The 26,041-nt window shown below is 40.7% G+C and overlaps 1 protein-coding gene across 6 annotated transcripts in view; it reads left to right on the forward strand.

The window, feature by feature from the left end:
* The first annotated feature begins 642 nt into the window (after positions 1-642).
* Positions 643-26,041, forward strand: part of KIF2A (kinesin family member 2A) — a 73,103-nt gene continuing 47,704 nt past the window's right edge. For 4 of the 6 annotated variants that reach the window (XM_038530696.1, XM_038530700.1, XM_038530697.1 and 1 more), the window contains exon 1: positions 4,231-4,371. In XM_038530696.1, coding sequence (XP_038386624.1) covers positions 4,308-4,371 — 64 coding nt within the window. In that variant the 5' untranslated portion in view covers positions 4,231-4,307. Of the gene's footprint in view, positions 794-1,325; positions 1,479-4,230; positions 4,372-14,732; positions 14,768-26,041 lie in introns of those variants that run through there. The other 2 variants (XM_038530699.1, XM_038530698.1) reach the window with 2 other exon arrangements.

The following is a 26,041-nucleotide window of genomic DNA, read 5'->3' on the forward strand; positions in this document are numbered from 1 at the left end:
TTATAAAAAAAAAAAAGTGTAAGCGAAAGAATTATAAGGAAGAAGGTGGACTAAGAAAATAATCAGTCTATTTAGTACATAATCCCTAAGTGGCCAATGTACAGAAAATATTGAATTATGGGAATTCAGAGAGAATCAATAAATCTCAACCAGTTATACATACAGATTTTAACCAGTTGTACTTATATTTCATAATTTCCTTTTTTTTTTAAGATTTTATTTATTTATTCATGAGAGATACAGAGAGGCAGAGGGAGAAGCAGGCTCCATGCCTGGAGCCGACACGGGACTCGATCGAGTCGATTCCGGGACTCGATCCCAGGACTCCAGGATCACGCCCTGGGCCAAAGGCAGGCGCTAAACCGCTGAGCCACCCAGGGATCCCCCTATTTCAGAATTTCCTGGTGAGTTTTTAGAAAGTGGGCCACATTAATTGCCCCCTCCATGGATAGAGTTTGTGCTTTTGTATTTCTTCAAAATCTTTCTTAGGTCCTTCTGATGAACATGATTTGGGGAGAATCACCCAGATGGGACAGTCATTATAGATTCAATTGAGAGGAGAAAGCTCCATAAAGAAGAGAGACTTCCACTGCACCATGCCAATGGAAAGGCTTTAAATGAAGAAAAGAGAAGAGCAAGTCATTTACTAGATGAGCAGAAACTCAGGCAGGAATGGGCAAGGTGTTATGGAAGAAAATAGACAAGTCTTAACAAATTTAAAAAAAAGAAGAAAGTAGATCGACCATTCTTCAGAGTTCAAGGCAAATGAAGATGGTAATGTCTACTTAATCAGGTAATTGTGAGGTAATTGTTGACTTTAAAAAAAATACAATTCTGTAGAAGATTGAACCCAGATTTAGCGTTTAGGAAATGAATGAGTGATGGCGAATGAAGGCAGTAAGTATTTAGAGCACTCATTTGAGAATTTGGCAGGGGAGGGAAAGTGAAAAATAGAATGGAATTTAAATAGGAAGTAAAGGATCAAGAGATTTTTTTCCCCCAGGAGAAAATTGCCTGAATATGTTTGTAGGCAGTAGAGAGAAATCCAGTGGAGAAGGAAAGAGTGGATATTTTAGAGCAGGAAAATTGGGATTTGTATCTCCAGATATTTTCAGTATATTTGTGTATGGACTAAAATTAATTACAGTGAAGTTACACCAGTTTAATTAGAGTTTAAATCTGAGTAAATTAAAGGGAAGGGGAATCATAACCAAAAGTTCTAAAAAAAAAAAGTCTCCAAGAAACTTGTGGGCAAAAGTAGTGGACAATACTAAAATCAAAGACAGTTTCTGCCAACCCTACCTATTTTCTCCATTTGATTGTAGATCCACAAACCGTGGGAGTAATTGAGAATAGATGCAAATATTAAATGGAAAATTTCAAGTTAGAAGATGTAGACAAGTACAGAAAATCTGAGCCAAAACTGGAGCCAAGTTGTACCTTTGCTTTTCCACCAGAGCAGCAAGTTAGTGGTTAAGGTAAGTGCTGGCTGCTGCCTCAATCTCACTAGTTTAACCGCCTCTTCCTCAGAATAAAACTCTTAAGATTTCTGTACTAATGACCCCAAAGCAGAGGAATTTAAAAAAGAAATCCAGGCATAATAAGGAGACTGGCTTGGTTGGATTAAAATAATAATGGTTTTTTTAAAAATAGTTTATCAACTCAGGATAGGGTAGGTCAACAGCAACCGCTCTTACTAGGTTATGACTTGGCAGAAATGATTATTGAGCAGAAGTATTCCGTCAGTGAAGGTAGGATGGACTGGAGGTGGTAAAAGAATACACAGATCTGTAAAGCTCTTGCTCTCTTGCCACATGTCAGGTGATGAGGGCCAGAGCCAACGCCAACTGTGTTTAAGTTTATATCACTGGACATAAAATTCTAATGAATGACTTCAGGATTAGAGTCTGGGTTTGTTTTTTATAGGATAGCTTTGCTTTGTTTTTAAACTTGTATTATACTTTTTAAAAATCAAGGCCACTGCCATGTTTTATTATTTCATTTGACCCTCACAAAAATTTTCTGCAGTTGAGAGAACAGAGTTACTTTTCCAGGCTACTCTAAGAGGTAAGAGATTCAGAGCAGTTCAACAAGTTAACTTACTGGACAAACGTCCCTGTCTAGTGTGTGCCTCTCACTCTTCTAGTTAGGCTTATATATTTTTCAAATGCCTGAGTCAGAGTCAGAATTCTTGATCTAGAATGTTGCTGGAAATATAGCCACATTGCATTTATTTATGACTGTTCTTTTGAAGGCTACTTGCACACAAAGCCCAAGACGCAAGTCTTGGTAAATATATATACTAGTATGTACCAAAAAACATACGCCTTTTGGGGATGACCTACAAAGGAAATGTTTTTATATTTGACATGTGGCGTGTCTCATACATTTTTTTATGGAGCAGGATCATATACGTATTTTTAAAATACCTTTGTATACGGATTAAAGGTTTAGACTTCTTAATTACATAACCCACAGGGTACAAGGTGTGTCAGCAACCATGATAAAACATATTTTATGAAGCAGTTTTAAATTTAAAAGCTGCATAGCTTGATTTCTTTGCATTATGTAAAGCATTTGCAAGCAAATAAAAAGATGCTTTATACGTCAGACAGAGACATCAGAGAACGAGTTCTACTATGCAGAACCCAAAGAGTACAGGTGAAGCTCTTAAGATTACTTAAAAAACAACCAAATCTTGATTTGGTCAAATCTTTTTATGAAACAGAGGTCCTGCGGTGAGATTTATAGGCCTGTCATTTCTGGAATAGAAAAGAGGTTATGGGCTCAGTCCTAGGTGGCTCAGTCCGTTGAGCATCTCACTCTTGGTTTTGGCTCAGGTCAGGATCTCTGGGGTTGTGAGATGGAGCCCCAGGTGGGGCTCCCTGCTAGGGGTCAAGCCTACTTAAGATTCTAAGATTCTCTCCCTCCCTTTACCCGCCCCCCGCAAAAAAAAAAAAAAAAAAAAAAAAGTAGACGTTATTTTCAAAGTTTTCTACCCAGCGCTGTTGTTTTTTTTTTTTTTCTCATAGAAATGATGCTTCCTTTTAAACGGATTTCAGAAACTTCATTCTTTTGATAAGTAGGCCTTCAATGCGTCCAAGTTAGATGAGTCTGAGTCTTTCAATATTTTTTAGGGTCGGCCCGACTTGATTACCTTGGGTTGTGCGCGTGTACGCACATAAGCACGCAACACGCGTGTGTCTAGCTTCCAATGTTTAAATCTGGGTATTTTTACTTATTAACAGGAGGGTTAACAATTCCTCGAGAGAGTGAGGCACGGGAGGCGTGTTTCCCCCGTAACACGTGTGAGCCCCGGCAGGTTCCTGCGCGGGGCGGTGAGGCCTCCACGTTCCACGCCCGCCGGCCTCCTGCTCCTCCGGGGGGCGCGGCCTTGCCTCGCACGTTGATGTGGGCCGAGTCGTCAGGGACGCTGCAGAAGAGGCACGTTCCTCAGCCGGCGCCGTGTCTGCCCTTTGTCCCTGGATCCCGTCAGGGGCTCCGCGGGCCCGAGCACAGGGAGCCCCGAGCCCTGCGAGGAGCCCCGAGCCCCGCGAACAGCGGGGGCTGCAGACGGCAGCCGTCGGGGCGCCGCCGCCTCAGGCTAGAAGCGAGGCCCTGAGGCAGCGGGGGGCGGGGGCACCGCCGGGGTGTGACTGCGCCGGCAGCCTGTCCCCGAGCCCGAGCCCGAGCCGTCGGCGCCCGGCCCGCAGGCCCCGCAGGCCCCCCGGGGAGCCCCCAACCTACAGGGCCGCGGGGCCGCATCATGGAAGCCGCCAGCGCGCGGGTTCCCGCCTCTTCTAGGCCGCGCGCCGAAATCAAACGCGACCCCGACTCCTTCCGGGCGGCGCCACGCGCGCTCTCCCGGCGCCGCCGAGCGCGGCCGACGCCCGCCCGGGGCCGCGCAGCCGCGCGGGGGGCGCCCAGGGCGCGGGCGAGAGGCGGGCCGAGCAGGAAGGGACGCGGGCGGCGCGCTCTGCGCAGGCGCGCGGCGCCCCGCCCCCCAGCGTCGGCTCCCGGGCGGGCGGCGCGGGCCCTCCCACTCTCCCCGCGCCGCCGGACGGCCCGGCCCTCGCTTCCCCCCGCGCCCCGGCGTGCGCGTCCTCCCGCCGGCCCGCAAGGCCCGGGGCCCCCGCCGGCTGCCCCGCCGCTGCTCCTCGCGGCCCCGGCTCGCGTTCACGCTGTCGCCCGGGCCGGCGCGGCCGCGGCCAACCGCTCCCCCCCCCGCCCCCACCCCGCCCCCTCCCCGCCTTTTCCGCCCTCCGGTCCCCCTCCCCCGGCCTGCCGCCGCCGCTCCAGATGAGGTGATGGCAACGGCCAACTTCGGCAAGATCCAGATCGGGATTTACGTGGAGATCAAGCGGAGCGATGGTGAGCGTCGCCGCCGCCCGCCCGGCCGGGCCCGCAGCCGCGCGTCCGCCGAGGGGACGCGGGCCGGCGCCCCATTGATCGCTCGGCCGGGCTGTGGGGGCGGGAAGGCGGCGGCCGCGGCGCTTTTGTGTGTGGCGCGTGTGGAGCGAGGCCGGCTGGGGGCCGCCCCGGGGGCCGCTGCGGTGCGGGCGGCGCGGGCGGCGGGGAGGGGCGCCGGCGAGGCCCGGGGCGCCCGGGCGGGTGAGGCGCGGGGTCCCGGGCCGCGGCCTCCACCCTCCCGGGCGCCGAGGGCGGCGGGCTTCCTTGGGGAGGGACGCCCGGCCTCGCAGCCTCGCAGCCTCGCAGCCTCGCAGCCTCGCAGCCGCGCGTCTGCCCTCCCGGCCGCATCTCTGAGGGGGCGGCGGCGGGGAGAGCGCGGACATCAGTGGGTTCAGGCTTTGCAGAACCGACCGGCGGCCCGGGCGAGGCCGGGGAGGGGCGGGGGGCGGGGGGCGGCCAACCCTGAAACCCCGGAGCTGATCAGGCTGCGTCGCCGGTCGCTTCTCGAGCATGCCTTTCTTTTCTTTTTTCTTTCTTTCTTTCTTTTTTTTTTTTTTTTTTTTTTTTTCTGGTCCCCCTTCCATGGAAGAAGGATGCGGAGAAGGCCGGGCTCTCGGCCTTGACTGTGGGGGCGGGGGGAGCCGCGGGAAGAAGTGCTCGGTAGGCTGCCCCGAGGTGGCGACTGGCGACTGAAGGGGAGGCCGAGGGGTGACCTCGTCCGCGCGAGGCGTCGCTGGGAGGCTGGGGGTGGGCGACCGGATGTTGATGTTTTCACTCCGTGTAGGGAGGTGACCCGGAGAGCAGAGTGAAGGGGTGGGTGGACGTGCGCGCTGAACTCCCAAGGAAAAGGAAGGGCCTGCGGCTAGTGTGTCCCTAGGGTATAGGCTCCTCCTGGGGAAGATGTTTCATGTCACTGGCTTGGGGTGTGGAGTGAGATGCCAGCCAGGCTGGGAAATAATTTATATTGTTGGAGGAGAAAACGCATGGACAGAGAGAAGTGCAGTTTTCTTTCAATTCGAGTACTGAAAGAACGAGAGACAGGTAGTACAGGTGTGCGGTGTGCTCGACTCCATCGCCCTGACACGCACGCACCCACCTTTGTTGATGGCTTGTGATCCTCTAGCCTGGCCAGTGGTGACGTTGCTATCACATCCACACCCTCCTGGTTTCTAAGCAAGTTTGACCAAGTTCTGTGAAGCCGGATTGACTTCTCTGTTATCTGGTCGACCCTCTCTAGGTAATGATGTTTTTTTGAGATAATTGGTGTTAACGACTGGACACATTAACCTGGATGTGAAAAGATAATTTATACTGCTTAGAGCTTTAGAAGTTAGTTACCAGGCACACCAGTGGGAAAGCGAAGTCCCCTCTACTTGGGTTAGGGTTTCTTTTTGTTTTCTCTTCAAATTACTGTCCTTAAGCAGTGCTGTTACTGTCATTTCTTTTTCAGGTGAACTAGGGTTCACTGCATTCCAATAAAAGTGGGATTTGCATATTATTTAAAATCTGGGGTGCAATAAAATTATTAAGTTCTTTACATTCTAAGCCTTTATGAATATAGGTGTTACTACTAAATATATTAGAACCCTATGATACAGCATTTGAAAGCTTTTTTTAAAAAAATATTTTATTTATTTATTCATGAGAGAGAGAGAGAGAGAGAGGCAGAGACATAGGCAGAGGGAGGAGAAGCAGGCTCCATGCAGGATCCTGATGTGGGACTCGATCCCAGAACCCTGGGATGACATCTTGAGCCGAAGCAGATGCTCAACCACTGAGCCACCCAGGCGTCCCTACGGTAGAGACTTTTAATAGTCTTTCAGCCTTTGCCTTTTGCCTTTACCAGAAACCCAAACATACATATATACATAAGAGGTTTATTTTCTTATGTAGGTACATTTCAAAGGTGAATACGTGGGCGGATATATTGTCCATGAAGTTGTAATGGAAATCATTACAACGTGTGTTACCCCAACCTACAGTCATGTACATATTTATGCTCCTTAGATGCATGATTGAATTGGTGGGAGGTAAAAGTAGACAACTTGAAGGGAGTGTTCATTTGCATTGGATAGTGGTGTGCACACTAGAAAACGCTGTCTGGGAGACTCCCCACAAGCTTTTTTTCACTTTAAAGAAGCTGTTTTGTTTCCTCCCACTTCTATACCACATCTGTATCGTATAAAACATTAGTGGTTATTGAAAAAAAAAACAAAAAACAACAAAAAAAAAACCTTTGTAGTTGAATGAGCACTAATGTAATGACTGGGACAATGGAAATCACATGAGTGAAGAAGGGCTGCTCCAGACTGCTGTTGACTGGTGACTTGATGTTCTGCATGCTTCCTAATGGTGATCCTTGACCTTATTCCAGAGCATGCTTCTCCAATCAGTGATGCTCATATATAAATAAAACCTATTCTGAGGGCCAACAGGTAAACTGAAATGAATTTATTCTTATCTTTCAAGGCCCTGCTCAAAAGTAATCCCAATAAGTCTTCACTGATTACTAAAACCAGATGGATAGTCAGCCTCTGAATTCCCAAGTCATTCTGTGTCACTCATGAGGCAGCATATTTCCTGAAGTATTAACAGTTGGGTGTTTTCTTTTAATGTTATGTTTTCAGACTGCACTGGAGAAGAGGGGGTATAAAGAATCCAACTGAAGGATGGCAGGCTACCCACATGCACTTCAAACACAGGGTGCTGAGGATTAAAATACTTACTAATAGCCTCTTCAATTTCCTGAATTTATCGGTGTATCTCTTCCACATGCCTAGCAGAGGTTCTTGCGTATAGTTTTTTAGTGAATCATTCATTACTGGATTTTTGGTTTTTAAACATTAGAGTTAACCATTCTGATGAAATCTTACCTGGAAGGGAAACCCTTCTATCTAGGCTCATCCTGTGCTACCACCTCCTCATTCTGCCCTGCTCCCTTCCGCCCTCCTCCCTTCAGGCCTCTTAGTTCAACATCCCCAGATTGGACTGGAATACAGTGATCTGCTAAAGCTCATCTGACATTTTTGGTTTCTAAAGTTAAAAATGTTAGAGGTTAAATGTATTGAGATTGTTCACTACCACAGGTGATGATGACCTGGTATGAAATTAGACTTGTTTCTGGAAATGGACAGTCATGTATAATTTATTTATTTTGCTTGTGACTTCCTGTCAATTCATTCTGATTCAATTCATTTTTGGAATCCAGTGACTCTAAAACTTGTAGTCTTCCTGTTATGTAGCTAAGTAGTCTTTTTTTTTTTAAGATTTTTATTTATTTGACAGAGAGAAAGCACAAGCAGGGGGACCAGCAGGGAGAGGGAGAAGCAGACTTCTCACTGAGCAGGGAGATGGAATTGAGCAGGGAGGCTGACACGAGGCTCTGATCCCAGGACCCTGAGATCATGACCTGAGCCAAAGGCAGATGCTTAACCAACTGAGCCTCCTAAGCACCCGGTAGCTAGATAGGCTTTATTGGGAAATCTGAAAACTACTGTTAAAACATCTCTTACCTGTTTGACAGTTAATTATCCTTTGGGGACTGGGGGAGGGATGAGAAATGTTTTGAATACTTGAAACCTGCAACTATGATGGGATTGTTCTTTGGGGTCTCTAAGTCACACCATTGATATATGTCATCTGATGAGAAGGATCAACCAGAAAGATCCTTGAAGTTAACCGAGTTCTCATTTTTATAAATATGGAAACAGAATCCCAAGTCATGGTAAGGGACTTGTCTAGATTCATTCAGCTTGTAGTGGTAATCAGGAACCTTTCTTCTATAGCATGGAAACCAGACTGTCAAGAACTGTGGCAGTAAAGGGAGAATTCTATTTAGGAACTGTACACAGCTTTCTACAGCCCAGTAAGGAGGATGCGTAGGAAATTGCTTCTCAGTCATAGGAAAGGCCTTAAAGAGCAGTGTTAAAGCACCCAGTTGGATTAATCTGGTAAAAAGTGATACTGGTACAGTAACTAGAAGGTCATAAGAACAAAAATAATACTATTTCTTAATTAAGTGTTGCTAAAAAGAATGCTTTAATTAAGCATCTGAAATCATGAACTTAAAGATTTCAAAGGGTTTATCCGGAATCTTGGAGTTTAAAGTAGGAAATCTTTAGGAAAGATTTTAAATGGCCTAATTCTCTTACCTATTTTGCCACATTTATTTTTCTGCCAGTTCATCTTTACATGTCATGCAGACTCTCACAAATGGACTGTGAATGTAGGTAATAAAAATGAACGACGTAGCAATATTATAAGGCTCTGTGGAGTGGGTAAGATGGGGGAATTTGTGGTTTAATAATTTCCTTTTACTTGGTAACTAGCATGATAATGGTTCCACGTATGTGTAGTTAGGCCTTCATAGTTTCCTTTTTTAAAAAATCAATTAACATATAGTGTATTATTAGTTTCTGAGGTAGAGTTTAGTGATTCATCAGTTGCTTATAGCACCCAGCGCTCGTTACATCACATGTGCTCTCTAACGTTCATCACACAGTTACCCTATCCCCCCACACTCCAACCCTCTAGCAACCCTCATTTTGTTTCCTATAATTCAGTCTCTTATGGTTTTGCCTCCGTGTCTGGTTTTGTCTTATTTTATTTTACTCTCCCTTCCCCTATGTTTATCTGTTTTGTTTCTTAAATTCCACATATGAGTGACTTATTTCGCTTAGCATAATACCCTTTTGTTCCATCCACCTTATTGCAAATGATAAGATTTCTTTTTTTGTTGTTGTTGGCTGAGTAATATTCCATTGTGTATGTATATACCACATCTTCTTTTTCCATTCATCTGTGGATGGACATCTGGGTTCTTTCCATAGTTCAGCTGTTGTGGGCATTGCTGTTAGAAACATTGCATGTGCTCCTTCGAATCACTATGTTTGTCTCCTTTGTATAAATACCTAGTAATGCAATTGCTGGGTCATAGGATAGCTTTGTTTTTAACTTTTGAGGAACCCCCATATTGTTTTCCAGAGTGGCTGCTCCACCAGCAGTATAAGAGAGTTCCACTTTCTCTGCATCCTTGCCACAATCTGTTGTTTCCTGAGTTGTAAAATTGAGCCATTTCTGACCCATGTGAAGTGGTATCTCTTTGTGGTTTTGATTTGTATTTCCCTGATGGCAAGTGATGTGGAGCATTTTTTCGTGGAGGCCTTCATTGTTTTCAGTTTATCTAGTTGGATCCTCACAAGAAACTCTATACGATAATAAGCAGGGTGATAGATTCATCATTTTATAAGCAAAGAATCTGAGGTTGGATTATTTGCCAAGATCACATGTTAATTAGGGGCATAACCTCAACCAAACCCTAGGTTCCTTCACTCCTAGTTTTCTCTTTTAAGTGCTGACAGGTTTGTGCATAATAGTATGAAATTGGATACTATGTGTACTTTAGTGTTTTGGGTTTTTTTTTTTTTTTTAAGATACAGAAGCCCCTGTAGTAAATTTTTTCTGTTACTACCAAAGAGTCTCAGAAAACCTACAGTTGATGACATTGAATTAAATTTTCCTAATTGGTGAGATGAAATTGAATTCTGACATTAACTATAAGCATGAAGATTCAGCGGTTTAAGTCTTTAAAGCCCTTTTCTGTAGTCACTTGTTGCTTCTAGAATTATAAACAAAGTAACCCAGGAATCTATATTCATTGCCTAGTCCCTTCATTCTTAAGGCAAAAATTACTTAAGGAACTATGGGGAAAGGTTTTGTGTCAACTTGTTTTATGTGTCATGATTTTTTTGAATCTAGAAAATAGCAAAGAGCCGGTTAAGCCTGTGTCTTGTTTAAGTGGAGAAGAGGCTTGAGTGTGGAATGTCTTGGACAGGGTTCCTTGAGAGATCATCCAGACCTATTCTAACCAGTCACAAGATACTTGTCCTTAATATTACATTAATCTTTCACAAAGCTTAATTCTTGGATTCAGCGTCTACTTTCGTTTTAACACTTCTGTCCTGCAACTTAAAATAATCTTTCAAGGTGTTTATTTTTTTTGAGATCATACCTCTGAGTTTAAGAATAGATACAATTTTTAAGCCTTGGATACTACTCATTTTCACTCTTCTGGTCCAGTTGTTGACCAAATATAGGTTAGGTTGTTCTCACACCACATACTATCTCTTTTGATTAAAGTAATAGAAATGGTATTAGAGTGCCTAAGTGAACATAGGCATTAGAACCTAACCATCTTAAACATTTAGGGTCTTGATTACATGTAGTGGATGGATGGATACTGTGCCATGTACTTACATAGAGAGCTAAATAAATTCAGGTTCATGGTTATTGGGATTTGTTTTGTGAAAACTTGCTTGACGTGAAATGAAATAGCCTTTCATTGTTGGTTAACCTTAAGTTAACTTTTTGATACTGTCTCCTATGAGTAGAATGAGTAGGGAGGTGTCCCTTTTTAAAGTTGTGCTTGTAAATCTAGTCTTTGCCTGAGGCTCTTTCATTTTGGTACTACTTATTTTTCTCATCCACTACAGCCAACTTTGCAGGTCAAGTGGGCATTTACTAGAGAGTGAGGATGTTTTGATATATAGAATATAAATGATTATGCCATACCATAAAACCATGTGATCTTCTAGTTTTTTCTTATGGCAGATTTAAATACATTTTTATTAATAGTTTATTATATATCAGGTATTCTGATAGGTGTTGGGGATACGGCACAGTTTCTGACTTCGAAACAATAAATAGACGATTGATGTATAGTGTGATAAATATGATAGAACTATGCTGTTCTGTGTGTGTTCATTATTACTGCTTCCCTTTTTAGGTGTAGGCTCTTAATTTAGACTCTTGAAGTTAGGAGTCTTCTGGAAAATAATATGTCTTATATGCCATTCCTTTCACCTCCTCTGCCCAAGACCAGTATCTGTTATCCCTTATAGTGTGCTTTCTTAGTAAGCCCATATTCATCCGCAGAATTCTTCCTTATACAGTACCACCAGTCCTCGTAGCCCCTGTCACTTTATTGAAATTGTCATTACTTGGTATTACTGGCCTATTTTCTCAAATATCCATCTGAGTTTTAACTTTATGGTCTTTTACCTTTGTTTTTGATATCTAAAGGAATAAGGACTATTCACTTTCACATTTCTAGTGGGGGAGCCAGTGGCATCAGTTTCTCTCTAGATATTGGGGTGCTTCAAAACACAAGGACCAAGGAAGGAGAGCATGAAAACTGACCAGATGCTGTGCTTGTATGTAATTTGGAAACAACCCTTCTCACACATTGTGGCCAAAGGACTGTCAGAATCAGACGCCTCCCTGGGCTATATATTTTACTTACTTTCAAAGACCTATTTCTCCAGGTTTTTATTGGTTTTGATATTAATTTTAACCATGTTTCACTTACATAAAACATTTTTGAAAAGAAAGACAGGATCAGGATGGGACATACTTCTGGTAAAATTTGTGAGATGCCTACACTATACAGAATGACTTTCTGATTATAACTCTTGGTCAGCATCTATCCATTCAGCCTCATCTAGATAGCTTGTATCTTCTGTACTGCCACATGAATTCTGTTCGTTTCTCAAAAATTTCTCAAAAATTGAATCGGAGTGATTATTCTTGATACCTGAAGGGATTTAACATTTGCACCCTTATAAAGTCATTTGCTTCCCTAAATGTGTTAACATTCAGTATCTTGCTTGATTTTCATGACAGTCCTGCAAGGTAGACAGTATTTTATCCATTTTGTTGAAGAGAAACCCTATGCTCAGAGTATATAAATCACTGTGAATTGTTTAAGCCTTCTGAAGGGCAGTTTCACATATTTACATTATATGCATTGGTCAGGACAGTGTGGTAAGTGTATTTTAGTAGTGTGAGATGTAGATAAATTTAGAAATTTAGAGAACACATTGGATAAGTATAATTGTGGAGGTTCTTTTTCTAAACTGGGTAGAGTCTGTTTCACAACCCTGACTACTCATTGGAAACTCCTGTGGGGCTTTGAAGTGAAAAACAACCAAACCCCCTACCCACCACCACCAGTATCTGCATAGATAGAGTCAGTTTGCATAGAGTCTGTTTTAGTTGGTCTGATATGGAGCCTGAGCATTAGTAATTTATTTAAAAAATTTAAGGGATGCCTGAGTGGCTCATTGGGTTAAGCACCTGCCTTCAGCTCAGGCCGTGATCCTGGAGTCCCAGGATCGAGTCCCACGTCGGGCTCCCTGCATGGAGCCTGCTTCTCCCTCTGCCTGTGTCTGCTTCTCTCTCTCTCTCTGTCTCTCAAGAATAAATAAATAGTCTTTAAAAAAAAAAAATTAAAACACTCCCTACATTGATGGAACTAAAATTCACACGTAAATTTTTTATTAATCCAGCTGATTTTAGCGTGCACTCAGGGTTGTGATCTGCTCGTTTAGAAAAAGTAGCATTTCCCAACAGTGATCTGACAAAATTTCATGGAGAGTGAAGTTTTAATGGTGGGAGGAAGTTGACCAGTGGATTGCCTTGCGGGGAATGAGACACTCCAGGCATTTAGTACAACACGTGAGAAGTCCCTGAGCTAAAAATGGAGGGCTGTCAGGTAAAAGGCATTTAAAACAGGTAGAAAGGACCATGATAGAAGAGGAAAATAAGGAAGAAGTAATCTGGGGCACCTTATTAAAGACTTGGAAACAAAGGTAAGGTAAGGCTTCTTGGAATTAATTTCTAGGACACTTGGAAACTACAGTAGGACTTAATCTCCTAAGAGCAGTAATAGGAGTTAGCTAGTGATTAGTGATAGATTAGAGAGAGAATAATACTGAAAATGAGAGCTAGCAAGGATAAGATTGCATCAGTCCAGGAGGGTGAGCAATGATTAAGGAACAGATGAGATCTAGCAGCCTGCAAAAAGAATTGATGTTGTATGGTGGTGTATCACTTGTGCTGAATAAAGAACAGATGTGTTGAAAGGAATGGACTTATTAGCATTTGGAAAGTCTGAGTGTAGGTTATAAAATCTCTTCAGTTCTGTTTAATCAAGCTAATCCTATTCATGAATATTTTGTAGAGGACTGTAGAGCCTGTGTACAGTGTGATATTAAAGAGAGCATCCAACTCGGGCTGTTTATAGTTTCCACCACTAGTATCTTTAAATTAAGTGAGTCTAAGGTATGAGTCACTTCCAATAAATGTTTATATGTAGAGCAAGAATTTATTTAAGCTATAACTAACTGCTTTGCCTACTTAAGAAGACTCAGTTATAGTGTATTAGCCAAAACCCTCTTAGAATTCCTGGAAGGGAATGGGAAGGAAAAACAACACTTAAAGGATCTGGTGTCACCTCTTTAAGGGATGAAGGGTTTTGTTTCTTGAAATACAGCTGCCCTCTTTTACTTTTTCTTTGCTCTTATTTTTGTCCTATTTTTTCTGCCCTAGCTTTCACCTTACCTTTTCATCCTCAAGATTCTGAATGTCATTTTAGCATTTAGGATGTCTTAACTGCTATTTCAATTTGGGATTGAAAAAGAAGTAATTGAGGGGTGAATATAGCACATTGGATTTTTAGGGCAGTGGAATTACTCTCTATGATTCCGTAACAGTAGATACATGTTTTTTTTTTTTTTCCTACCCCCCATGTTATACATCAGTTAAAACCCATAGAAGATATGATACCAAGAATGAGCCTACCTATCCATGTAGGTTCGTCAATTGTACAAGTGTACCCAGTGTGGGCTTTTGATGATTAGGAAGGCTCTGAGTATGGCTGGCAACAAAGGGTTTGCTCAGTTTTGCTCTCAGCCTAAAACTCTTCTAAAAAAATAAATTAATTTTAAAAGAGGGGTATGCACACTTTAGGTGTTAGAAGTTAAATCTGCTCTTAAAATAAAGGACCAATTAATGGCAATTTTATTTTAGAATGAGGGTCAACTGTATAGGGTTGCAGTTAAGCTTAACTTTGGCTCTTCGTTTTTTGTTATGCTTAGTCTGCTGGCCAATATGAGAGATTTAGGGTTTGTGGACACAGTTTTTAAAATGAGCTGTAGTGCAGTGAGAGGATTGAGATGTGCTTATCAGCTCATGGACATTTGTATTTATAGTTCAAATGCTGTAACAAATACCCAAGCAGTGTGTCTAGGTGAGCCAGGGTTGAATTGTTTAAACAGACATTTACTTGTTCTAGTTATAAAATAGAGAATTCTTTTGTAAGATAAATACATGAAATCTAATGATGTTTCATCTTATGGAAAGGGAGTAGGGAGTGCAAACAGCATTAAACTTTTTTTGGAGGAGAGGTAGTATTTTTAAGCCTTTAGTTTACTATGGACTAAAAATAAATGGATATAATGATATACCTATATCTGATTTTTTAGGAATGGAGAGCAAATTAGAGACCCTAATTAATGAGGTAAGTCTAAGAATTTAACTGCAGACAACTCTAATGAAATACTGCTATTGGTCCTACTTGGTTGTATTTTTTACATTGAGGAAATTGACTTGTCTAAGGCCATACATAAAATAAGTAGCAAACATATACATAAAATAAGTAGATTAGAGCGTAGATTGCCTCAAAAGTCCTCTACAATAATTCCTTAAGAGCCTTTGGTGTACTATGGATGTTCCAGGCACTGGCAGTCAGATCCTTAATTAAGTAGTGCTTTCATTTTTCTTCCTGTGATATAGATTGCCTTCAGGTATTTTTTTTTTATTAATCCAGCTAGCATCTGGTGCCTGACCATCTGATGCCTTTGAGAAATAGGACTTCTCCGTAGTAAAGACTACTTTGTTAGTTACAGCCGACTAGTAAATAGCTGTGGGATTCGTCGTGAGTGCTCTGTGGCTTTATGGTTTCTTTTGAAAAAGAAATGTTAGTGTTTGCCAGTCTCTCTGCCATTGCACAAGTTTAGGCCGTCCTTGCTGCTTTGACCTTCAAAATTTTAGACAAGGTGATAACGCTTCGTTTGGAAGAATTTATTAGATGAGCAGCTATATTTTCTGGAAAATAAAAGATTATAGCAACTTGTTAGGAGTCCCTTGGCATACGTGATGAGTTTGGGGGCTTCTCTAGATTCAGTCATCTGTACTTTTATAAAAAATTGTTGTTTGCAATTATTTTTTGGAATAATGTATAGGTTGCATTTTTATAATCCACTCCCCCTAATAGCTGATACTGAGAGTTGACTACAGGATGATCCTAAATATCTGTGTATTCTCTCTGTATGTTCTTTAGGATACACCTTTTTTGGAAGGGTACACTTTTATTAAGATTAATATATTGCTTTTAACCTTACATGTTCTTTTGGGTTTCATTAAGAGCCATTCCTTAACTAAATTATTTATTTTTATTTTTTAAAGATTTTCCTTAACTAAATTAAAAGTAAAGAAAATATTTTGTCTTCTTCCTAGCCCTCAGACTTTTCCTTCTGAATCTTCCAGGTGTTCTTTCTCTGTTCATTTTCCAAAAGTTGATGTAGCCTTTCAAACATAGAAATTTGACCCCCTGATCATCTGCTTAAAACTTTTTGTCACATGGTCTCTCTATTGCCCTTTGGCTAAAGCCCCACTCTAACATAGCTTACTCTACACCCTGAGCAATCTGACCATCCTCTCCAGTCTGATTTCTTGCAACTTATTTGAGGCACTCCAGACACATTGAACTCTTAGAACATTCCAGTTCTACCTACCTAATCTACTTACTGCTGTTGCTCCTTTTTGTCTCTATTAAACATTCTACTTTTCTTTGATTCCTAGACTAGGATAGGTCCCCTGCTTTGTGGTTTCCAAGTACCCTCAGTTTATTCATCAAGACACTCATAGGATTGTATTATCTGTTTGGTTTTGGTCAGACTCAAGTTCCATTGTATCCTTGTGCCTAGTATAGGTCCCGTTCATGCTTAGTAAATTACCTATTTTTTGAACCAATGATTTAATAGGTTCTAGCTGTACTGTTCTTTCACTGCTCTATTCAGATTTTCACATTCTGAAAAAATTGATTTGTATTCATCTTCATAGCATCAGGAGATATGTCTTTGCTTTTAATGTACACTTTTAACTTTTTAAATTTAATTACCTGTTTTGAATAGTAATATAGTCCCATGATTAATAATTAAATTCCAAAGGATATGTATTAGAAAGTCTATCATATCCCTGTCCCCTAGCCACCTGAATCTTTTCTCAAGAGATAACCAGTATTTCCAGGTTCTTGTATATGTGTGCAGGGATTTTTTTTCATTTTCTAGCAATGTTTGCATATTTGTACTTATATGTAATATAGGTATTTGTAAATGCATATTTATATATATGTGTGTGTACTTGTAAATATGTATATTTTCTCTACAGTTGGTATGTTGTACATACTGGTGCTCCTTAACATTATTTTCATTTAATAACAATGATATCTTGGGAAGAACCTTTGAGTAAATAAATAATAGTCTCTGTGGCTGCCTATTGGTTAAATATACCACAAATTAGATCGTGCCCAGTCTGTAGCTCTTATACAGCCAATACTGTATTGGTTAATCTTGAACTTTTGTCTTTTTTTGCATACTGATGACTATATCTGTAGGATAAGGTCTTAGAAGTAGAATTGCTGGGTCTTAGAATCGTATTTTTTAAATTTCAATAGATCTTGACAGTTTGCGTCTATAGAGAATATATGTGAATTTACCGTCTTACTTGCACAAGTGCCTCTTGGTTCATTATCCTTGTCCATGCAATGTGCAACATATATTTTTGAGATAGAGTTATAGAGTTCAGACTGTAGAATGTTTTCTTCTGAAGTTAAATGGCCCAGAAAAGATAATGTACTTAATTTATTAAGTGTTTATGAGGTCCAGACATAATGAAAAACATTTAAGTTCTAGTGTTATGATAGCTAGTATAGAAAACAAGATGCCATGTGTTATGTCTGATAATGAGAAGAAAGTGATGTTTTTAATTAGAAGTTTTTGAAAAATACACATTATGGTTTCTAACCTAATAAACTTGAACTGCCTTACCAAATAATAGATTGGGATTTTTTAAAACTCTGAACACAGTTAAATAAATTTGTGCTAATGAAATTACCTCCCTGGATTTTATCAGTTTGTAGTTGGTTAACTCACTTAAGTAGATTGCCTTGTTATTTGGGGCCAGCTCAAGGAACTAAATCTCTTTTTTTTTTTTTTAATTTTTTTTTAAATTTTTATGTATTTATGATAGTCACAGAGAGAGAGAGAGAGAGGCAGAGACACAGGCAGAGGGAGAAGCAGGCTCCATGAACCGGGAGCCCGATGTGGGATTCGATCCCGGGTCTCCAGGATCGCGCCCTAGGCCAAAGGCAGGCGCCAAACCGCTGCGCCACCCAGGGATCCCAGGAACTAAATCTCTTAAAGACAGTTACATCTCTGTTCTTTTACTGTTCAAAATGCCACTTTTTAACTGGAAGAGTGGTTGGGTGAGATTATGTGTATTGTTTATTTGTTCATTCAACCAATATGTATTGAGTATTTTAGGCAATGTACTAGTTATTGAGTATAAAGCAATGGGAAAAACCCGCAAAAATGTCTCCACATGGAGCTTTCATTCGTACAGAGGACCTGGAAGGTGCCACTTAAAAATTTGTTCTTTTATTAATGGAGACAAATCACATCAGCATGTTTATTGAAGGGAAGAAGCAAGAGGGATGAGAAGAGATTGAAAATAAAGAGCAAGGAAATACCAAGATTTTGGAGAACAGAGATCAGGTGATCCTTAACATGACCATTGAAGGCTTTATGCGATCAGGCTCTTACTTTCTCCTCTGGCACCTTAAATAAATGCTTATCTCCTTGTTCTCATTGTTGAGCCTCATTTTCTTTTAGTGATTTTCCTACCTCAGAGCTTTCACACAAACTCTGCTTCACTTCAGATTTTCTTACTGCCCACTCTGTCTGACCCAACTGTTTCTTTTAGTTCTCAGCTTACGTATTATATCTGCACTTGTCAAAGGGGTCTTTTCTGACTCTCGAATCAAAATTTGATCTCCTTTTATTCTTTCTCAGTGCACTTTACTCTTTCTTTCTTTCTTTCTTTCTTTCTTTCTTTCTTTCTTTCTTTCTTTCTTTCTTTCTTTCTTTCTTTCTTTCTTTCTTTCTTTTTTTCTTGATTTTATTTACTTATTTATGAGAGAGAGGCAGAGACACAGGCAGAGGGAGAAGCAGGCTCCATGCAGGGAGCCTGATGGGGGACTTGATCCCTGGACTCCAGGATCACCCCCTGGGCCAAAGGTAGGCACTAAACCACTGAGCCACCCAGGGATCCCCACCGTTTATATTTTCCTAACCTTTGTCATACTTCGTATGTGTACATTTATTTATTTAAAGCCACAGACGAGGTCTGTGTGGTTCTCTACTATAAACTTAGCATCTTGATGCACCTGGGTAACTCATTCGGTTAAGTGGCTGGCTCTTGATTACAGCTCAGGTCATGATCTCAGGGTCCTAGGATTGAGCCCCTCATCAGGCTCTGTGCTCAGTGGGAAGTCTGTTTCAGGATTCTCTCCCTCTGCCCTTCTCTCTGCCCTCAAATAACTAACTTTTAAAATAAATAAATCTTTTAAAAAAGTAAACTTAGGGGCTCCCTGGGTGGCTCATTGGATTGGCGCTTGCTTTCGGCCCAGGGAGTAATCCTGGAGTCCTGGGGGTCGGGTCCCACATCGGGCTCCCTGAATGGAGGCTGCTTCTCCCTCTGCCTGTATCTCTGTCTCTCTCTCTATGTGTCTCTCATGAATAAATGAATAAAATCTTTTTAAAAAGTTAACTTAGCATCTAATATGGTACGTGGCACATAGCAGGCATTCATTGAGTCTTGACCAAATGGATTACCAACCTAACACCAGCAATGAATAGATTAACTGTGTCATCGCATCCTCAAAAGTTTAGGTTTTAAAAAACCTTTTCCGGGTTTTAAGGGTTAAGAGTGGGGGAAGGACTAAATAGGCAGAACTTAGGAATTTTAGGGATACCCGGGTGGCTCAGCGGTTTAGTGCCGTCTTCGGCCCAGGGCATGATCCTGGAGACCCGGGATCGAGTCCCACATCGGGCTCCCTGCGTGGAGCCTGCTTCTCCCCCTGTCTGTGTCTCTGCCTCTCTGTGTGTGCGTCTCTCATGAATAAATAAATAAAATCTTAAAAAAAAAAAAGAACTTAGGAAATTTAGAGCAGTGAAAATACTGTGTATGTTACTATATATAATACAGGGTACATGTGTGGCGGCAGGGAGTATATGGAAAATATCTTCTGCTTAATTTTGCTGTGTACCTAAGACTGCTCTAAAAAAAAAAATAAGTCTTTAAAAAGAAAAAAAAAATGCTGTATTCTAGGCATATACCCAAGAGAAGTAGAAGCAGCTGTCCATGTGGCAACATGTATACTAATGTTTATAACGTTATTTGTATTAGTCAAAAAAGTGGAGACCCCCAGTGTCCATCAGCTGATGAATAAACTGATTGTAGTTTATTCATGTGATGGGATATTACAATATTGAAAACATGCTTAGTGAAAGTAGTGCAAAAGACCACGTTACCTAAATTCATTTATATGAAACGTGTAGAATAGGCAAATCTCTAGAGACAAAGTAGTGATTGCTTATGTTGGGGAGGAAGATATTGGAGGAAAAGTGATGGCTAAAGAATATGAAGTGTCTTTCTGAGGTGATTAAAATATTGCAAAATTGGTGATTGCAAGTATCTGTGAATATACTATTAAATTTTATACTTTAAATAGGTGAATTGTATATTATTTGAATTCTATCTCAATAAAGTTTTCTTAATATTATTAAAATATTAATATTATCTTTATTAATATATTAATATTATCTTTAAAATCTTTTTATAAAAAGATTTTATTTACTTATTCATAGAGACATAGAGAGAGAGAGGCAGAGATACAGGCAGAGGGAGAAGCAGGCTCCACGCAGGGAGCCTGACGTGGGACTCGATCCTGCGTCTCCAGGATCACACCCCAAGCTGAAGGTGGCGCTAAACCGCTGAACCACCAGGGCTGCCCTCCTTCATTACTTACTTACTTACTTACTTACTTAATTAATTAATTTATTTATTTCGTTCATTACTTTAAAACAGATCCGTGGCATGGTTTTCATTTGATTGAAAACCCTTTCTGTTGTACTAAAACATCTGTGAAAAGAAGAAAAATAAATGCATTAGAAGGGATTGTATTTTAAGATTTATTTATTTGAGAGAGAGAGAGAGACAGTGAGTGCATGCTCATGTGGGAGCACAAGAGGAGGAGGGAAAGAATTTCTCAAGCAGATTCCATCATAGAGCCCAGTGTGATGGGTCTCACAACGCTCAGCCACCCAGGTGCCCTAGAAGGGATTTTTTTTTAAGATTTTATTTATTCATAAGAGACACGATAGAGACAGAGACAAAGACGGAGACACAGGGAGAGGGAGAAGCAGGCTCCATGCAGGGAGCCTGATGTGGCACTTGATCCCGGGTCTTCAGGATCACGCCCTGGGCTGAAGGCGGCGCTAACCCGCTGAGCCACCTGGGCTGCCCGGGATTTTTTTTTTTTTTTTTTTTTTTTTTTAAACAGAGTGTGAAAAACCCATAAAATGTAATCTCTACATATTGCAGTAAATATGGATGATTGATATCTGAGATTTGCTTCGAAATAATCCATTTTGTGGGAGGAAGGGCAATAGGACTGGCCTTGTATTAAACATTTAGGAAACTGAATGAAAGGCATTTGGTGTTTATAATATATTGTATATGTTTGTAATTTTTCCTAATATTTAAAGTTTTTATGGGACACCTGGGTGGGGTGGCTCAGCAGTTTGGCGCCTGCCTTCAGTCCAGGGAGTGATCCTGGAGTCCGAGGATTGAGTCCCGCATCAGGCTCCCTGCATGGAGCCTGCTTCTCCCTCTGTGTCTCTGCCTCTCTCTCTGTGTCTCTCATGAATAAATAAAGTCTTTTAAAAAAAAGAAATTAAAAAAAATAAAGTTTTTAAAATAAAAATACTTTTTAAATGTTTCTTGAGACTTTATCTTTCTCTTGAGTCTCAGGTCTTCCATTTAGGTACTTCCACATGGATTACCTGCCCATATTTCAAATGAAACTCATAAAAAATGGAATCTATTGCCTTTTATCTCTATATTTTTTCTTTTCTTAAAAAAGATTTTATTTATTCATTCATGAGAGACACACACACAGAGGCAGAGACACAGGCAGAGGGAGCAGCAGGCTCCATGTAGGGAGCCTGACATGGGCCTCCATCCCAGGTCTCCAGGATCAGGCCCCTGGCTAAAGGCAGCACTAAACCGCTAAGCCACTTGGGCTGCCTTCTATATTTCTGTATTTACAGTATTCCTTATCTTGGTTAATGGAAACACCATGTACCTGGTTTCCCAAGATAGAAATCTCAGACATTGCCAACTTTCCTAATTTGTGAAGATTTTTGCTCTTGACTCACTGTTACTGTCTCCTGTCTTATTCCTGTCATATTTCTTGGTAATTGCAACCTTCATATACAGGTGATCCTTCCACTGCCCTTGCCCTTAGCTCACTTTCTAGGTCCTTACATTTTCCTGCAGTATCTACATAATCTAAGCTTCAGGCACATTCCACTTTTTCAGTCACCATTCTGTCTTTCCAGCATATTCCTTCTAGTATCCTGATTTCCCTAATCTTTGGGCACCACTAGGATTTACAGTTCTACTGATTTTTATTGTTTCTTCTCATGTCCTTCCTTCCGTATAAGTATATGTATATGTATGTGTGTGTGTGTGTGTGTGTGTATATTAAACCTCCTCGTCCTTTCCTGATTGTCTGAAATTGATTGAAGAGGAGAAAAATGTACTTAAGTTGACTGACCACAATTTAAAATGTGGTTGCTTTTTTTTGAATGAGCAGTTATATCTCTAGCCCATTTGCTCAGAATATAAGCGCTCAGAAAAGAGCTTCTGCAAATCTACACATCTGCCCAAGTACCGACAGCTGCACCTGTAGCTCTTCCTTATTTTTCCATGGGTAAAAACTATTCTGGTTCATATTTTAGGCCATTCATCTCCACTTACGTACTAGGTCCAATCCGCTGAAGTTACCACTTCAGTCCATTCTTTGCATTGCATCAATATTTTCTCTCCAGAATCACTGTCATCAACATTGTAATGCTGTTGATTTCAGTTGTCTTATTGAAAAAACAAAAAACCCCACAAAGCCTCTTTGATCTCACTTTGTCTTTTAGGTATTGCTCTTATTTTATTTGATATGTTAATAGTATTTTAACTGTTGATTCACTCTCTTTTCCCTGAAATACCTTCTTCATTTGCCTTCTAGAACTCTGTTCCTGATTTTTCTTGATTTCCTCGTGTAGCTGCTTCATCTTTTTTTGCTGGGATCCCATTATCTTCTTGACTTTTGTACATTGAAGATGAGGTCTTCCATGCACATTTTCTTGGTGATCACATCTATTTTCATTGCCTTAAATACTGTATCCGTGGTTTCCAAACCTCCTCTAATTATTGCCCTCCTCCAGAGAGCTGTTTTAAACTCTTTTCTCTTATCATACCCTCACATTAAATTTTAATACCATATAAACTATTAATGTGCTATGGCCCTTCGGAGAGCCACAGGGTATTGTAATATCTAAGATATCCACTTTTAGAGAACCAGTTTTTGCCTTCTTAGGCTCAATATCACCCCTATAGAGAATGCATGATCTATAAGTTGACAGTTCTAAAGGTTTTATCTTTAGTCTGGACCATCTTAGTATATCTTAGTATACTATATCCATGGACAATACTCTGGTTTCTCTTCAGATCGAATAAATCTTTCGCCTTTTACTATATACATGGACATCCCATATCTCCAGTAGATGCCCAATAGATCTCTCAAACTTAATCTATACAAAACCAACTAATCCTCTGACTTTAACCTATCTCCATAATGAGCTTCTGTGGGTTTATTTTTCTTTGCATACCTTTTGTTGTAGCCACATTTGCTATGTGGAATTTGCTATTCTATATTTTAACCTAGTGGTAAAAGGGCCTATAAGTAGTTATAACCTATTTTCTTAATCCACATTGATTGGGCACTGAAAATAGAAATATTTTTGGCTCAGAGCCTCTATCATTGTAGGCTTCCATGGATAGAGTGGAACAGAGACTGTAGTAACAAATTCCTGGGAGAAGTAATGACATTGCAATCAGGGATTGAGAATTTAGCACAGAGCCCAGAATGTGCCTTATCTTAATATCCCTTTTTCTTTCTTTTTAAAAAATTCCTTGTGTAACTTCAATTTAGTCAGCATATAGTGTATTACTAGTTTCGGGGGTAGAATTTAGTGATTCACCAGTTGCATATAACACCCAGTGCTCATTACATCAAGTGCCCTCCTTAATGCTCATCACCCATTTACCTCATATCCCCATCTACCTTCCCTCCAGCGACCTCAATTTGTTTCCTATAGTTAAGAGTCTCTTATGGTTTGCCTCTGTCTCTGTTTTTTTTTTTTTTTTTCTGTCTTTATCTTATTTTTCCTTCCCTTCCTCTATATTCATCTGTTTTGTTTCTTAAATTCCACATGAGTGAAATCATATGGTATTTCTTTCTCTGATTGACTTATTTCACTTAGCATAATACCCTCTCATTCCATCCACTTCATTGCAAATGGCAAAATTTCATTCTTTTTGATGACTAATATTCCATTGTGTATATATATACACCACATCTTTATCCGTTTATCTGTGGATGGACATCTGGGTTCTTTCCATAGTTTGGCTGTTGTCTACATTGCTGGTATAAACATTGGGATTGGGGTACATGTCCCCTTCAACTCACTATGTTTGTATCCTTTGGATAAATAGCTGGTAGTGAAATTATTGAGTCATAGGGTAGTGCTATTTTTAACTTTTGAGGAACCTCCATACTGTTTTTTCAGAGTGACTGTACCAGCTTGCATTCCTACCAGCAATGTAAGAGGGTTCCCCACTCTCTGCATCCTTGCTGGTACCTGTTTTGTGAGTTAATTTTAACCATTCTGACCAGTGTGAGGTGGGATCTCATTGTGGTTTTGATTTGTATTTCCCTGATGCCAAGCAATGTGGAGCAATTTTTCATGTGTCTGTTAGCCACTTGTATGTCTTCTTTGGAGAAATGCCTTTTCATGTCTTTTGCCCATTTCTTGACTGGATTTTTTTTTTGGGGGGGGGTGTTGGGTTTGATATGTTCCTTATAGATATTGAATACTAGCCCTTTATCTATAAATCATTTGTGAATATCTTTCATTCTGCAGGTTGCCTTTTAGTTTTTTTTTTTTTTTAAGTATTTTTTTTTAAGATTTTATTTATTTATTCATGAGACACACACAGAGAGAGAGAGAGAGAGAGAGAGAGAGGGGCAGAGACACAGGCAGAGGGAGAAGCAGGCTCCATGCACGGAGCCCGATGTGGGACTCGATCCCAGGACTGGGATCACGCCCTGAGCCAAAGGCAGAAGCCCAGCTGCTGAGCCACCCAGGCGTCTTGGTTGCCTTTTAGTTTTGTTGATTATTTTGTTTGCTGTGCAAAAGTTTTTTATCCCAGTGAAGTCCCAGTAGTTCATTTTTGCTTTTGTTTCCCTGGTCTTTGGAGACATGTCTAGCAAGAACTTGCTGGGGCCGAGGTCAAGTGAGGTTGCTGCCTGTGTTCTCTAGGATTTGGATGGATTCCTGTCTCACATTTAGGTCTTTCATCCATCTTGAATTTATTTTTGTGTATGGTCTAAGAAAGTTGTCCAGTTTCATTCTTTTACATGTGGTTCTCCAGTCTTCCCAGCACCATTTATTGAGGTTTTTTTTTTTTCATTGGATAATCTTTCCTGCCTTGTTGAAGATTAATTGACCATAGAGTTGAGGGTCCATTTCTGGGTTCTCTCTTCTGTTCCACTGATTTCTGCATGTTTTTGTCTTACCATACTGTCTTGATGATCACAGCTTTGAAATATATCTTGATGTCTAGAATTGTGATGTCTCCAGCTTTGGTTTTCTTTTTCAGCATTCCTCTGTCTATGCAGGGTCTTTTCTGGTTCCATGCAAATTTTAGAATTCTTTGTTCCAGCTCTGTGAAAAATGCTGTTATTTTGGTAGGGATTGCATTGGATGTATTGATTGCTTTGAGTAGCATAAACATTTTAACAATATTTCTTCCTCCAATCTGTGAGCATGGAATGTTTTTCCATTTCTTTATGTCTTCCTCAACTCCTTTCACAGTGTTCAGTAGTTTTCAGAGTACAGATAGAGATCTTTTACCTCTTTGGTTAGGTTTATTCTTTGGTATCTTACGATTTTTGGTGCAATCATAAATGGGATTGATGCCTTGATTTCTCTTTCTGCTGCTTCATTGTTAGTGTATAGTAATGCAATAGGTTTGTGCGTTGATTTTATATCCTGTGACCTGGCTGAATTACTCGAGTTCTAGCAATTTTTGGGGTGCAGTCTTTTAGGTTTTCTACATAAAGTATCATGTCTGCTAAGAGTGAAAATTGGACCTCTTTGCTGATTTGGATGCCTTTTATTTCTTTTTGTTGTCTGATTTCTGAGGCTAGAAATTCCAGTACTATGTTGAGCAACAGTGGTGAGACTGGACATCCCTGTCACGTTCCTGACCTTAGTGGAAAAGCTCTCAATTTTTCCCTGTTGAGTATGGTAATTGCTGTGTGTCTTTG

Source organism: Canis lupus, chromosome 2 (assembly GCF_011100685.1).
Source record: "Canis lupus familiaris isolate Mischka breed German Shepherd chromosome 2, alternate assembly UU_Cfam_GSD_1.0, whole genome shotgun sequence".
NCBI classification, from domain to species: domain Eukaryota; kingdom Metazoa; phylum Chordata; class Mammalia; order Carnivora; family Canidae; genus Canis; species Canis lupus.